Here is a 13555-nt window from a genome sequence, read left to right on the forward strand (position 1 = left end):
TATGATGCATAATTTTGCTTTATACAATTTTGTGATGGAGAAACTTGATTAGGCGCGGATGCCTCTAGAGATAGCGTCCTTTTTCAAATTTGCACCTGTAATAATGGATTGTAAAAGTCATATGTTGCGATTTAATGTAGAGCAAAATGAATAATAATAATACATATTTCCTGATGCTATGAAAAGCAACCAACTAAGCGTTGTGTTGCCTGTTCCCCTGTTCCATCAACGCGAAACATGGGCGGACAATTGATGGGAGAACGTAAATCAGAATGAGACGGGATTGCACTAAATATGAAACCGCATTTGTGAATGTAATGTGTCTTTCATGTGTGTCCGTGTGTGCGACGGGTGCGAGTGTCGCTTACGAGCGACGAGGTGTGTGTTCTAACCGCCACAATCCCCCACAACTGTCAAATAATCCCTTTTCCTCTGCCAATTTTTTTCTGGATTGGACTGGCAGAGATAATCTGGGATTAGGGTGAGCAGTCGGGGCTGGTGTGCTCCTCATTCATTTAGAGAGGCCGGACAGGTTCAACATCCACAGGTCGTGTCAATTTTGAGAACTTGAGAAGATTTGGGTGCTTTGCATACCAGATTTTATAGAAAGAAAGAGTTTGGTTGTGGCTTGTTGGGCCGCAGCAGTGCAGTCGCCTCCATCCTGAACGTGGTCCTGACAGACCAGCCAGATTCATGTGATTGACAGGCGTCTGAGTGACCTTCTCTCTTTCTAACTCCTACGTGTTCTTTTTGTTCTCCTCCGTTACTTTGTACTGTAATGTTGGATGACATTGTATCTGACGTCAGGAAAGATTATTTTCATTGACCAACTGTTCCATTCCAAGTCTTTCTGGTAACAAATCCAGCAGAATGTCTGACTGATGGGACTCCTGTTGTCCGTTTTTCCTTTCCGACACCAATTTTGTAAAGCCCGTGATCAGACGTACAGACGTGCAGGAAAGAAAAACTAGGGATGAATTTTGTGGCAAGTTTGTTTCAGCAGCTCGTGCCTTTGAATCCCCAATTCAACGAATCTGGAGGACGAATTTGACTTCCTGCTGAGGCCTTTTGTCTCACCAGCAACAATCGCCTCGTTTCCTCAGATCACGATTCTTTTCTGGCTGTCATTACCTCTATTTGTTCATTTCAAAGGATTCAATTATTGAATCACTCTCTGTTGGTGAGAAAGGTTGTGTGAGTCTCCCTGAGACATTTCTCACCTATGATTACAAGTGTAATGTGAAGCCGAGATGTTCCCTTATGCCTTGTTATTGGGATTCTGGAGCCAAAAATGTCTCTTATTAATTAGATTAGTTACTAATTAGAAATCCCTCTCACACACACACACACACACACACACGCACACACGCACACACGCACACACGCACACACGCACACAGGCACACATGCACACACACACACACACACACACGCACACACGCACACACGCACACACGCACACACGCACACATGCACACACACACACACACACACACGCACACGCACACACGCACACACTCACACATGCACACACGCACACACTCAGACATGCACACACACACACACACACACGCTGTCCATTTATCTATCAACAGTACCTTTAAAGACTTGGCCCCCTTCCTGAATTCTTATTTATTTTTCTCAACATGATTTTTGTTTGATGATCTGAAACAGTGAAGGTGTAACACAGTGTTGTTGTTGTTGTTGTTGTTACACCATGTTAGCGTTGCCTTTATGACCGTGTTTGATTTGCCTCAATTTGGTACAAATATGTGACATCGAAGGCGTCACACACACGGTACCTTAAATCACGTTTTTTACTGTGATATGAGATCAAGGACATTTTGCGTACTTGCCGGTTGCAACGTAGTACTTTGTACTGTGATACTTCCTATTCGTTCAAATCTTTCCCTCATGTACTCTAAATGGTCACTATAGGATTAGTTGCATTTAGTAGCCTGATAGCAGAGGGAATGAAGGATTTAGAGAAGCAGAGAGCAGATTGAGAATAAGGGTCCACTAAATATAGCTCAGGGTCTAAACAGTAAATAACCTCTGGGCCGATTATTCCTATTGTTAATTCTTTCTTTCTCTCTGAACTATTACTACAAATAAACCTTTGGACGTCCATCATTCTTTCTAGTATCTGTCAGCGCTTCAGGGTCTAATTCTTGTTATTTGTTATGAAGTATACCATCTTTGGGATGTTATTCATTTTTCTTAATTCTATATCATCATTTTTATCTATAGTCTCATCTATTTTACTTCCGTATTAACCGCTAAGAATCCAAGTTTATTTTATTGTATTTTGTTTTTTTTTGGCATCCAAACCCTTTTTTTTCTTCGATCGCTTGCAAAGCCCTTTAAAGATCATTTGATGTGTTTGAAATGTGTCTTGTCAACTAAGTCAGTTTGAGGATCGGTTGATCAACTTTATGATCATAAACATTTTTACAAAAGTCTTCTTCCGACCTTGTAAGTGGTCTGCAGCTCACAGTCCCTGCTGGCACTGTGTTCAGACAAACCTCGTCTTCTCCTTTCAAGCAGGAATGGAAATCTTCACAGATTCCTATTTCCTTGCGTATCTGGTGCTTCATGTTTGTTTATCAGAGGCAATCTGGAAGACTCGGACAAATGACGCAGAGGCTTTTCATGCGGGGGCCGAGCATCTGTTGACCTCGTGGTACTGCATCTCACCCCTTAGAAAAATGGATTATGAAAACTATTTTTTGTCTTTTCAGTGGATGAAAAAACGAGAGAGGATATTCATTAAGGCTTTATTCCATTCTCACTCGGCCTCTCAAACGCTCAGTGCTATTTAGTATGAGGCAAACTATAACACAAATGTAGTGTTTTTACTGTGCTACCAGTATGTTTTGTTTTGTTCAATTTGTGAGTCATACTAATTAAATATATCAGCTCACGAAGGAGACTGAACCCTGAACTGAACTCTAAATTATGCTATTGATTGAAGGAGCCACTGCCCAGGTATAAATAAATAAATAAATCTCTCTCTAGCTATATATATAGATAGAGAGAGCAAGTCAGACAGAGAGAGAGAGAGAAAGATCGAGCGCGCGCAAACTAGCTCCGGTTTTCTTCAGAAATCAGCGCCGCCGTCCCGCTGCTGGTGCCGAGGGAGGAGCAGTCCCTTTCTCACCGAGGCTCTCTGGTCCTCCTCCTCCTCCTCCTCCTCCTCCTTCTCCTCCTTCGCCCCTCGATCTCCAGACCAGAAGCTGGTCCCGCAGCAGCTGGCAGGATGAGCGCGGCGTGCAGCAGCTACCTCGGCGCGGACGGCGCGCTCGTGGAGGGTTTCTCGTGCCCCAGACCGGGCAACGCGATCGACGCTCTGTTCTGCTGCGGATTCAACGATGTCAAGTATTGCTGCGACGATCCCAACAGCTTTTTCCCCTATGAGTACAGATACATGTGGTGGCTGAGGTGAGGGACAACTTGCGATCTCTGAAATGTAATGAACGGACGCGCTGTGCACTCGGGTGTGTTGTTAACATAGTTAACTGTATTGTGCCAGCAGCTGCAGCACCTGTTGCGATTAAGCTGCACACTAAATCCTCTCAAAGCATTATCTTGATGAAAGGATCAGTTACTCCGTACGTATTTGATTAATGCCATTTGTGGATTTAAATGCATGTATGAAGTGGCCATAACGATTACAGTTATTTGCATATAGTCGATTTTGCTTCTTGCTACTCGACTTTTCCATCTACATCGACTGTCCTCTCCTCTCATTTTCCTTCCCTCTTTTCACTCCGGTGTCCTCTATTCTACTACTCTCCTTTCCTATTTTCCTCTATCCTCATGTCCTTGTCCTCTTCACTTCTCTCCTCGCCTCCTCTCCCATTAGTGTCGGCGCTCTGGTTGGTCTATCCATTGCAGCAGTGGTCCTTCTCGCCTTCCTCATCACCGTATGCGTCCTCTGCTACCTCTTTATTGCATCCAAACCGAGGCCTCTTGACAACGGCCTCCCCCTCAGAGCGCCAGGTCGGTGTATTCTTCTACAACCACATTCCGCTCCGCTCAATATGCAATATTGGAATAAATTGCATTGCAATTAAACGTGTTTTACTGAAGTTCTTTCAATTCAGATAACGATTGTCGGTGCGATTGTCTTTTGTTTTTAGCGGCGGGAAATCCGAGCGAGGGTTCCGGTGCTGTGAGAGCGGCCTGTGCCTCCGGTCCGCAGGGATTCAGAAAGCACTTCATGAGCAGGAAGTTGGATTGCGACAACCAGCCGCCAGATCCCGAGATCATGTTCCAGAGGTGCTTCACAACTCCGGCCATGAAAGAGGGAAATCCTTAATAGGCCTCTTGGTAGAGACGGGCCGTCGCGCCGGAGATGGAGGACAGTCGGGGGAATCTGCAGGTGGACAACGTTGACGCGGCGCGACGCATGGAGGAGAAGTAGCAGAAACCATATTAACTCCAAAGTGCTGAGCTCTGAAAAGTCATTCATGCATTTCTTTCCTCACTAAATATTCTCCTCCTCGTGACTGTGCAGCAGTCATCAAGGAAGTGGAGGGACATTACAGTAATTATCCACCATCCAGGCAGACGAGAGGCTACATTAGTGCAACCGGGGGGGCATAGTGCTTTGAATCAGTTTAAACATACACCCTGGTAGTAGAGTAGGGTGCTGTAAACTGAAACTAACAAGATCCACAGAGTGATGAGAAGAAAAACTCTTGTATTTGTTCAAAACTTTAACAAGAACCATTGTTACATTTTTATCATACGAGACTTAAACTTAAACACGTGGTTCTTATTATCAGAGGTAGTTTCTTACAACTATGGCCAATTTCAGCCAGAAACACAACCAAAATACTAATATAATAGTGTAAAATACTACTTGGGTAAAGGTGATCGTGATCGTTGATAAAGAATTAACCATCTCATCCCAATCGGCTGATGCAGTTGTTGCAAGTTCTGGCCAATTCTTTATTCGGTGTGTATTTGCATATGAGGAGGAAAGTTGTTTTTAAGGAACGTTTAGTACGTCTCCATCCAAACACGTCTCATGGTAATTTGTGGTATTGCACTCTATAACTGTGCAACGTCATTCTCGCTTTTGTCTGCAGAACTCCTGTTGCTTAACTGTGCTACTTAGAAGGCAAACTGGAGATCACAAAGCTGCCTATGTGTGAGCCCACTATTCTACAAACCTGCTGGATACTAGATTCCTTCTCGACACTTTCAAGTGGCCTTTTGTTTTTTTGTAAGAGTAGCTTGAGCGTTTATGAATCCATGCATTCATCCACACTTTGCCCTGTTCAATTATTGTGGAAAAACCATCACCAACTGTCCTGACTGTTTAATGTCAAGACGTTTTCTTTTTCCAACACTGTTTTACAAAACATCATCTGCTGGCATATTATATTACAAGTCCGGAGGGATTCTATTTGTGTGATTGATTCATTCGTACATATTGGCACCGAGCTGTGTTCAGCCTGCACATATACAATATATTTCAATGGATGTAAAAGAAAAAAATAGACTTCAGATTTCGTATTATTTTCATATTGTTGTCCAAGTGTTTTTCAAACGCAGTCCAGGAATGTACACAGTGATTTATTAATACCGTGCTGGAAAGAGCATCAATACAATCTCAATCACAGGATGCTTTTTGATTATTATGTGCAGATGTGATTTTAATGCACAAGGACCCCAATGTTGTCTACATGTAACCATAGAAACGTGTAATGGTTACTAAAGTAAAGTATGTGCATACTGACACTATTCTTTAAATAATTTGTTGATCTGAAGGTTTCTCCACTGTGCTTGTTTTGTTTGTATTAAACACACGCAGCTGAGCCTCCGTGTTAAGGCTTTTTTCTGTCTTTTTCCTTCCACTTCCAAACGATTATGTTAGTTAAATAGTTAAAAAGGAAGCGATTAGCCGGGCCAAGTTCAAATGTGTCTCTAGTTTTGGTTTCTTGACCTTTCTCTGCATAAAGCCAGAGCTTTGCAAAGCCAGCAGGGTCTTTTTTGAAAATGTAAAGTAGTAAGAAGATTGTTGCAAATATGTATTATTAATAAGCTATGTTAAGGTCTTAGATGAGAACTGTCATGTGAAAAGTAATGTGCACATTAATACTATGCAATAAGCTCGTTACAGATGTCTTCATGGCTGGAGTAGTTTAACCTGCTGGTGTTCTAATTTAAGCAATATGAGCGTGTCAAATCCCCAAAACTGTCCATTGCTACAACATCACTTTTCCCAGTTATTAGTAATGAGCATTTTCATTCTTGACACAACGGCTGTGTCCATCATAATTTCAAGGAATTAAAACAGGTTATAACAAGATCTTTCAAATTATATTAAAATAAGCTCTGTATAAAATGACCAAACTCCCACACAGGCAGGTGTTTTATTTTTATTAAAAATGAAAAAACTGACGCTGGATAGAGTGACTAAAACTTTAAATCTCATTGTGATGGTAAAGTATCTAACTATGAAGAGACTGCAAATACATTTCCCTTTATTTTTTAAATGTGATTGGGGCTGAATGGCAAATGAATGCATCAAAAACTATTTGAGGAGCTGGAGACTGAGGGACATTGAACAAAGATCAACTTTGTGTAACATTGCAGTTGAAGCATTCTGCCTCACTTGCCCGGGCAAGCCTGACAACACAACTAGTAACTACAACAAATAGTGCAACAGGTACAACACTGATTTAGCCAAAGAATTCATTTGTCCATGTGGCTGAATTTTACCTGTAGCGAATGATCCCTTTTTTGAAAGAGTGAATTACATTCACGACTGTGAAAAAAGGATTTGGGAGGAGAGATGGAGGAAAAACTTAATAAAGTAACTCATTAACGTCTTTGTCTTAAGGGCATGTTACAGGCAGGCGGGTATTATGGTCTGTTCAGCAACCTTTGCTCAGTAGGTTTCGTGGTATTTTCAGAAGAGGAAGACAAAAGCTGTTAAAAGTCAGGTCGACGTTACTCTGGTGAGCCGCTCTGTAAGTAGGTCTTGTGATACAGGTAAGTCATTTTAGACTTTTTTTGTGGGTGTGCGTGTGTGTGTGTGTTGTGGTTTTAGATTGTGTAAATTGACAGTGAGTGAGTGCGTTTGTGATGTAGTTGACACATTATTGGGTCTTTATTTGACCAGTTTACTGCTGCTTCAAATGAAATATATTTAGCCAAACTACACAGTATGGATATAGTGTACTTTGGGATTATCATCTGTGCAACATCTCTGTGGAGGCTATGTGTAAAGTTAATTAGTAAACACTTCAGGATTGTAATCATGGATATTGCACCAGACCTGAAAAGTCAGCTCCCTGAAATCATGTGACAACTGCTGTTTGAACGGGTAATTCACAAAGACAAAGATTGACGTTGTTGTTGATGTTCATCTGTTTTAGTTGCCAGTTGCCATGGATTCTGGATTCATCTACTTTTTGAAAACTGCTGCTCTTGTCCTGATATTTCAGGGTTATGATTTCCCAAAACTAAGGGCTGAGAATCAATGATGGTGTATCATGATGTAGGTCAAACCACTGCTGCCCATTTCTAAATAGTTGGGGGTAAACAAACTAGAACCTTTTTCCCTCTTAAGCTCTCAGAAACCAACTCTGCTTGCTACATCTGAAAAAAGAAACATATGGATTCATCTTATACTCGCATTTTCATTATAATCTTTTAAGCAGCAGGCGTTTGAACTGAAACTAATATCAGTATTTTGCAATATCTGGTTGTTTTAATGAGACTTATTTACAGATCTACAAACAGCATCATAATATTTCAACCCTTTTCGCTCACTATGCACTAATTTACTGTTAAAAGAACAACGGGTTCGAATTACCACACAAATCAACAACTGTCATATTAGACAGTGGCCTGTTAATGAATTAATACCACAGATTTACTTGTAGTGTTGTTTATGCTGTTACTCCTTAATCTCCACAATTGAAAAGGTTTTTTTCTCCCATGATGTAGAAGGAAAATAAAGTCTAATCAAATCTTTCAAATTAATTATATGTATTAAACAGTGTAAATGGAATCGAACTTCAGGAAAGTAAATATACAACAGAAAAGACCATCTAACAATATAAATCTCCAATTTTTCCAATGAAATCAATCAGGACGTGCAATAAGCGTAAAGATCATTTTAATCCGTTAATACTCCAGCGTCAGTTTTAAATACATTGTTAGACGCAAGGACCTGGTTAAATGTTTATTGGCCATGAAATTTGAAATATATCATCCTTACTGCAGGTGTCAGGATGTCGTATCAGCCACACTTTACCATTCCGATAAGACTACTTAAATGTCTGTCTCAAAACAATACTGGCAATCTACATGAAAAGAATGGTTGTTTGCTCTGTTCCTTTTCTGCAAAATAGCTGCCAAAATATCCTCTCTAATTCAAACCAAGTGAGTCTCACTTATGGCCATTTCAGTGCATATATTTCCGTATTGTTTTTGCATTTCCTTACATAATGTTTGCTGATCTAACATCACAAAAGCTCATGATTTGATTTCCCCTCAGGAGGCGGAGATGTGCCGGTGGAGCTGCATCCTCCTCGCGGAGTTTTTTCTTTGTGGAGCTTTTATCAGAGAAGCACATCAGGCTACTACACCAGATGTTGGGGGAGACAAAAGCGCTGAGACGCGTCTTCTGATGGAATTAGATCACACCAGCAGTAACGATTCTGCAATTAAAAGTAAGTAACACACTTTGCCATCATCTGAGCGTTTACAGCCAGCTGTGCTGAAGGAACTCTGAACTCCATAACAGCTCATTGACAGGAAACCACGTGAATTCTCCGTCTCCACAGCTTCATGATGACAATAAAGTCTGTTTTTTACTGCCGTGTGCCAGAGGCAGACGATCCGGACGGGAGCCGAAAGTTGGTGGAGTGGTCGTATCTGGCTGCAGGACTGGGCACGCTCCTCGCCGTCTCCCTCCTCATCGTGATGGCCGTCAAGTTTCGTCTCCTCCACCGCTTCCTGGCCAGCTACCGTCACTCTCTGCTGCAGGAGGCCGACGGGGTCAGCCAGTACGGCCGGGACGAGCCGCCCTTTCCTGACAGCGCGCTGGGCAGAATGGGAGGCACTCACAGGGAGCTGGACGACGACGACGACGACGACGGCTTCATCGAGGACAACTACATCCAGGCCAGTGAGAAAGAAAGGGCAGAGAGGGAGAGAGGCGAAGAAGACGAGGAGGAGGAGGAGGAGGAGGAGGAAGACAGCGACGACGATCTTCAGTTCACTATAGGGTGATTAGATTCACGGGGATTTCATCAGGAACAGCTGCAGAAAAAAACAAAGTAGGCTAAAGAGTGAGATGGTGATTGACAGTCGACGGAAAGGCTTTGATTTCAAGTTGTTATGGTTGTACACTTATAAAATTGAGCACTGTAAACATCTGTGAACTGTTAAGAGTAAGTTCCCTTGAAGAAGCTTCACATTTAAAAGGAACTAGAGTCTGAAGTTACGACAATGATTCACGAACGAGCCGAGTTAAGATGAGAATCGAGTTGTTGATGTATGTTACTGCTTCTCTTTGACTCCATCTCACTGCAGGATCACAGTTGCAGCTGTTCTGAGGCTCGTTACAGAATAACAGATTCAGTGAATGAACAGAAGGAATTATCTGATTGAATCTCCTAAAACGTCAGCGTTTTGACTTTACTTCTTCATCAGACTTCTTGTTTGAATTCTTTTGTGTGCATTATACCAAAGAGGATGAATTGTTCCCTTTTTGTAGTGTGCTAATGGTATTTTTAATAAATTAATTAAGTAAAATGTTCATATTCAAGTGTTTGGTTGATTTTATTTGAGTGCAAATCAACAATAAAGACTTTATAATATTGTTTATTGTCTGAATGTCTAGAAAGTTACTGATTTCAGCTTAAAAGTGCCCAAACTGTGTTGGAGGAAGCAACCATTGTGTGTCATGTAAAACGTATAAATGTGCATGTTGATGTATAGACAGAAATCATTTAATTGGATATTTACTTTATGAGCAAGTTTTTTAAAATTCCAATTTATTTTTAAGCCGTACATTGTCTACGACCACTATTCATAGTGATGCTTTGAAAGAAATGAAAAGATTTGAAGTGCTCATCCACCTTGAATCAGACATGTAATTCATGCATGTAACAGCAAATGCAGCTCTACCTCATTTAACCTTCTGCCAGAAGAATATCTTTTTTGAACAGTTACCTTTTTACAAAACATAACCTTCTAAGTCTTTATTTTCAACCATAGTTATTCAGATGTATCAAAAAAAAGGTTTGTTATTGTTGAAAATATACGGTGCAGCAATTAGTCTTTTTTGAATGACTCTTTGCTTGATGATTAACAGTAGTCCTTTTTATGCAAATAAAAAGACTGCAAAATAGCTGTAGAGTGCAACACTAATTAGACTCTCCTAAAATGATCTTATCTTAATTAATATATTAGTTTTACATTTTTTACAGCTGCTAGACAAATTTCATAAAAACGTTTAATTTCACAGACCTCTTTGATACTTTTCCTCTGGGGGGGGGGGGCTCATTTGGTCCGTTCAGATAAGGCTGGTCCTGCTGGAGGACGTCTCCCTCCTGGCCTGACTCATCTGTCCTTCGGAGACGCTGAACACCCTGACAGTTCGACCCCCCGGCCTCCTCGCTCTGCTCACTCTCAGCGCCATCCGCCTCCTCTGCTCCCTTCTCTTTTTATAATAGATGACCAAGCCGTAGCCCCCTACGGCCAGAGACATGCCCCCCCCGGCGGCCATCAGCACCAGGCTGGACACCAACATCTCCTTGCCGTCGTGACCGCGGCTGCCGACGGTGGCCACACAGAGCAGCACCGTCCCGCAGAGCGTCACCGCCAGCCCCACGGCCAACATCAGCGCCGGGTCGGCCCCGCCGCCGCTCTTCAGCTGGCCAATGCGGTGCCAGCTGCGCACGCAGTTCATGTCCTGGACGGCAGAGCTGAGAAGCTGCTTGAGCAGGACAGCCAGGGCCAAGAGGCAGAGGGTGGTGCCCACGCCGAGGCGCCACTCCCCGGACAGGCTGTTGGTGGTGGAGAGGAGGCCCACGCCGCCGAGGCCCAGGCCCAGTATGAGGGCCACAGAGGCACAGTAGCACAACAGGGAGCGGCGCGGCTCTCTGGACCACCACAGCTCCACTTGGTCTTCCAGGACACGTCGCTGCATCCGAGCGGGGTCCAGGTAGAGACCGGGAGGGTGGCGGATAGCGTGGCGAGGCTGGTAGAAGGTGTGCATGGTCGCGGCTCAGCCCGCCAACACCAGACTGACACCGAAATGATGATTTTTTTTTTAATGATCCAAAGCTGTGTGATCTCTCCTTCTGTGAAAACTCCCTCGACGTCGTACGAGTGTCAGATCTTGGGGTCCATCTCTGCATCCCATCACACAATTTCCTCAAAAATCCCAATAATTGGTTTCAAAGATCCATCAGTTGTTGCTTGATGGTGTTTGACGTAGAAATAATCCAGCTTCAACTAAAGATTCCCAATGGTTAAAGAATAAACTTTGCTCAAGCGATGCTCTGGTATGACACTCTCCTCAGAGTAGATGGTAGAATTATCTTGACTTCATGCTGGAGACAAAGAAAAACAGCCGCAGAGAAGTGGGGAATTCCACTGTCTCACTCACTGCAAGCAGAGAAGCGATGATGGCGTCGACATCCCAGGCTGGGCATTGCGAAAGTAGCGCGTCCACGTGTCCACTCACGACCACCACAGTGACTGTAATAGCGTCACAATTTGCTAATCTTCCACAGTGCCAGGCAGAACAGGGGACCCCCCCACCCAGCCCCCCACCCACCCTCCCTGCATCATCACACGGGAACACCGTCTTGTTTGGTCAAGGGAGAAAAGGACAGGTCACAATAGCAGTGTTGGATCATGGGTTGGACAGAGATTGGCGACATTGTCCTTCCATTCCCCCACATGGACAATGGGCCGACCCAGCGGTCACAATGACTGCGCTGCAGGAGGCGGGGGGTGGTGTGTGTGTGTGAGCGGTGGAGGGCTGTTGCTGTTGTGGGAGGCTGAGTGATGTCAGCGACTGGTGATAATGGTGTTTCTGTGATCCCAGCGATAGCGTCATTCACACGCTGTGTTGAGCCACAGTGAACGCTGCACGTCCTCGATGAGACGCTCACAGGCCGGCTGAACTGTCTCTCCCAGTAGGCTATGATGTTTCTCTCCTATGTTGTATCGCAAAGCCCTCTGAGGCGATTTTGTGATAATAGGGTTTTGTGAATACATTGAAAAGAAATAATAAAACCGCCAAAGCTGAAGAAATATTCTTAAAATAATTTGCTTTGAACTTTAAGGATTAGTTAAACAATTTTGGATTTTTTTTTGCTTTCTGGATGAGAATTGTATGAAAGGATTGATACCACTCTTATATTTGTCAATGGCAAATTGTGGAATTATGGACATTTAAGCACCAGATTATTTCTTGGCAACCACAATAAGCACCAGGAAGTCACTGCGCCCAGTGCAGAAATAGCTGACCTATATGTTACAAATGTTTTATTAAGCAGTGAATAGAATCAGGAAGGTAAAGAGTTGTTTGTGGCTTTAACAATGCTCCAAATTTGTAATTGGACATTTAATAACTAATCATGACTTGCAGCTTTCTTTACTTAACACATTTCATTCCCATAATTGATCAAAAAGCCAGATGTCTACAATTGGATTTGGTTTATAACTCATCAATCTTCTCAGAGAAAGCCAAGCTGTATTTTTTTTTTTAAATATAACAATGGTTATCTCTCTTCAATCGCAGATACAACTAAAACAACAACCATCATCACATTTTCTTTTCTCCATTTACATTTTCTTATTTTTTGTTGTTCCTTTTTATAAGAAAGGAAATGAGTGAATCCAACGCCGGTTACTGTTACCCGTAGCAACCACATGATGGCAACAGTAACAAGGTTATTTTGACCCCATTAATAATGTGCACTGACGTCAAGACACGAGGAAGGACATATTTGGAAATCACATAAAATTACTCATATTTGTGATATAATACTTGTTATCCAAGTTATTGTCCTAACCTGTGCTTCACCATCAGTTGCCAGGTAACTCCAGCAGTACAGAGGTGGTCCTCTGTAATTGTCTTGCTCTTAGCCTTGTCGCTGCCTGTTGCATTCTGGAAGGGGCTTGAGAAGGGCTCGCTGGATGTAGAATGAACAAATGAATGAACAAATGTTTAATGTGTTTGGACAAGTGACCCGTTTCTTTTTCTATCCATTGTCACTGTACAACCGTCTACTCTCCAAGCATCTGGACTGTTTATTTTAAAAAGGACAATGCCTTAAAACTCATAGTCATAGTCACTGATTCATTATATACATACAGAATATAGAGCCACATCAACAAAAATGGGAAATATTTAAGCGTGCTTGACCAAAAGACACATATTTGTGGAGTAAAAGAAGATTGGCCCTATATATGTATTTGGGGAAGGTATCTATTAAATATATTTTGACAACATATGGAACTTCTCCCCTTAATATGCCTCAAAGGTACAGTTATTGAAACATCAGTA

General features: G+C 42.5%; 3 protein-coding genes across 3 annotated transcripts; 2 read left to right on the plus strand and 1 right to left on the minus strand.

Moving 5' to 3' along the window:
* Positions 1-2794: 2794 nt before the first annotated feature.
* On the plus strand, positions 2795-5846 carry LOC120816381 (protein shisa-like-2A). The gene is made up of 3 exons (XM_040171939.2): positions 2795-3441; positions 3866-4002; positions 4143-5846. Exons 1-3 carry the CDS (start codon positions 3260-3262, stop codon positions 4319-4321), a joined length of 498 nt encoding a protein of 165 aa, XP_040027873.1. The 5' UTR covers positions 2795-3259; the 3' UTR covers positions 4322-5846.
* Positions 5847-6841: 995 nt separating this feature from the next.
* Positions 6842-9853, plus strand: LOC120816380 (uncharacterized). Its single transcript, XM_040171936.2, has 3 exons — positions 6842-7008; positions 8522-8696; positions 8855-9853. The coding sequence occupies exons 2-3, from the start codon at positions 8531-8533 to the stop codon at positions 9256-9258; spliced, it is 570 nt and encodes a 189-aa protein (XP_040027870.2). The 5' UTR covers positions 6842-7008; positions 8522-8530; the 3' UTR covers positions 9259-9853.
* A 678-nt stretch (positions 9854-10531) lies between these two features.
* tmem125b (transmembrane protein 125b) lies at positions 10532-11384 on the minus strand. Its single transcript, XM_040171935.2, has one exon. The coding sequence runs from the start codon at positions 11249-11251 to the stop codon at positions 10547-10549; it is 705 nt and encodes a 234-aa protein (XP_040027869.1). The 5' UTR covers positions 11252-11384; the 3' UTR covers positions 10532-10546.
* Between the last annotated feature and the right edge of the window lie 2171 nt (positions 11385-13555).

This window comes from Gasterosteus aculeatus, chromosome 3 (genome assembly GCF_964276395.1).
Source record: "Gasterosteus aculeatus chromosome 3, fGasAcu3.hap1.1, whole genome shotgun sequence".
Classification (NCBI taxonomy): domain Eukaryota; kingdom Metazoa; phylum Chordata; class Actinopteri; order Perciformes; family Gasterosteidae; genus Gasterosteus; species Gasterosteus aculeatus.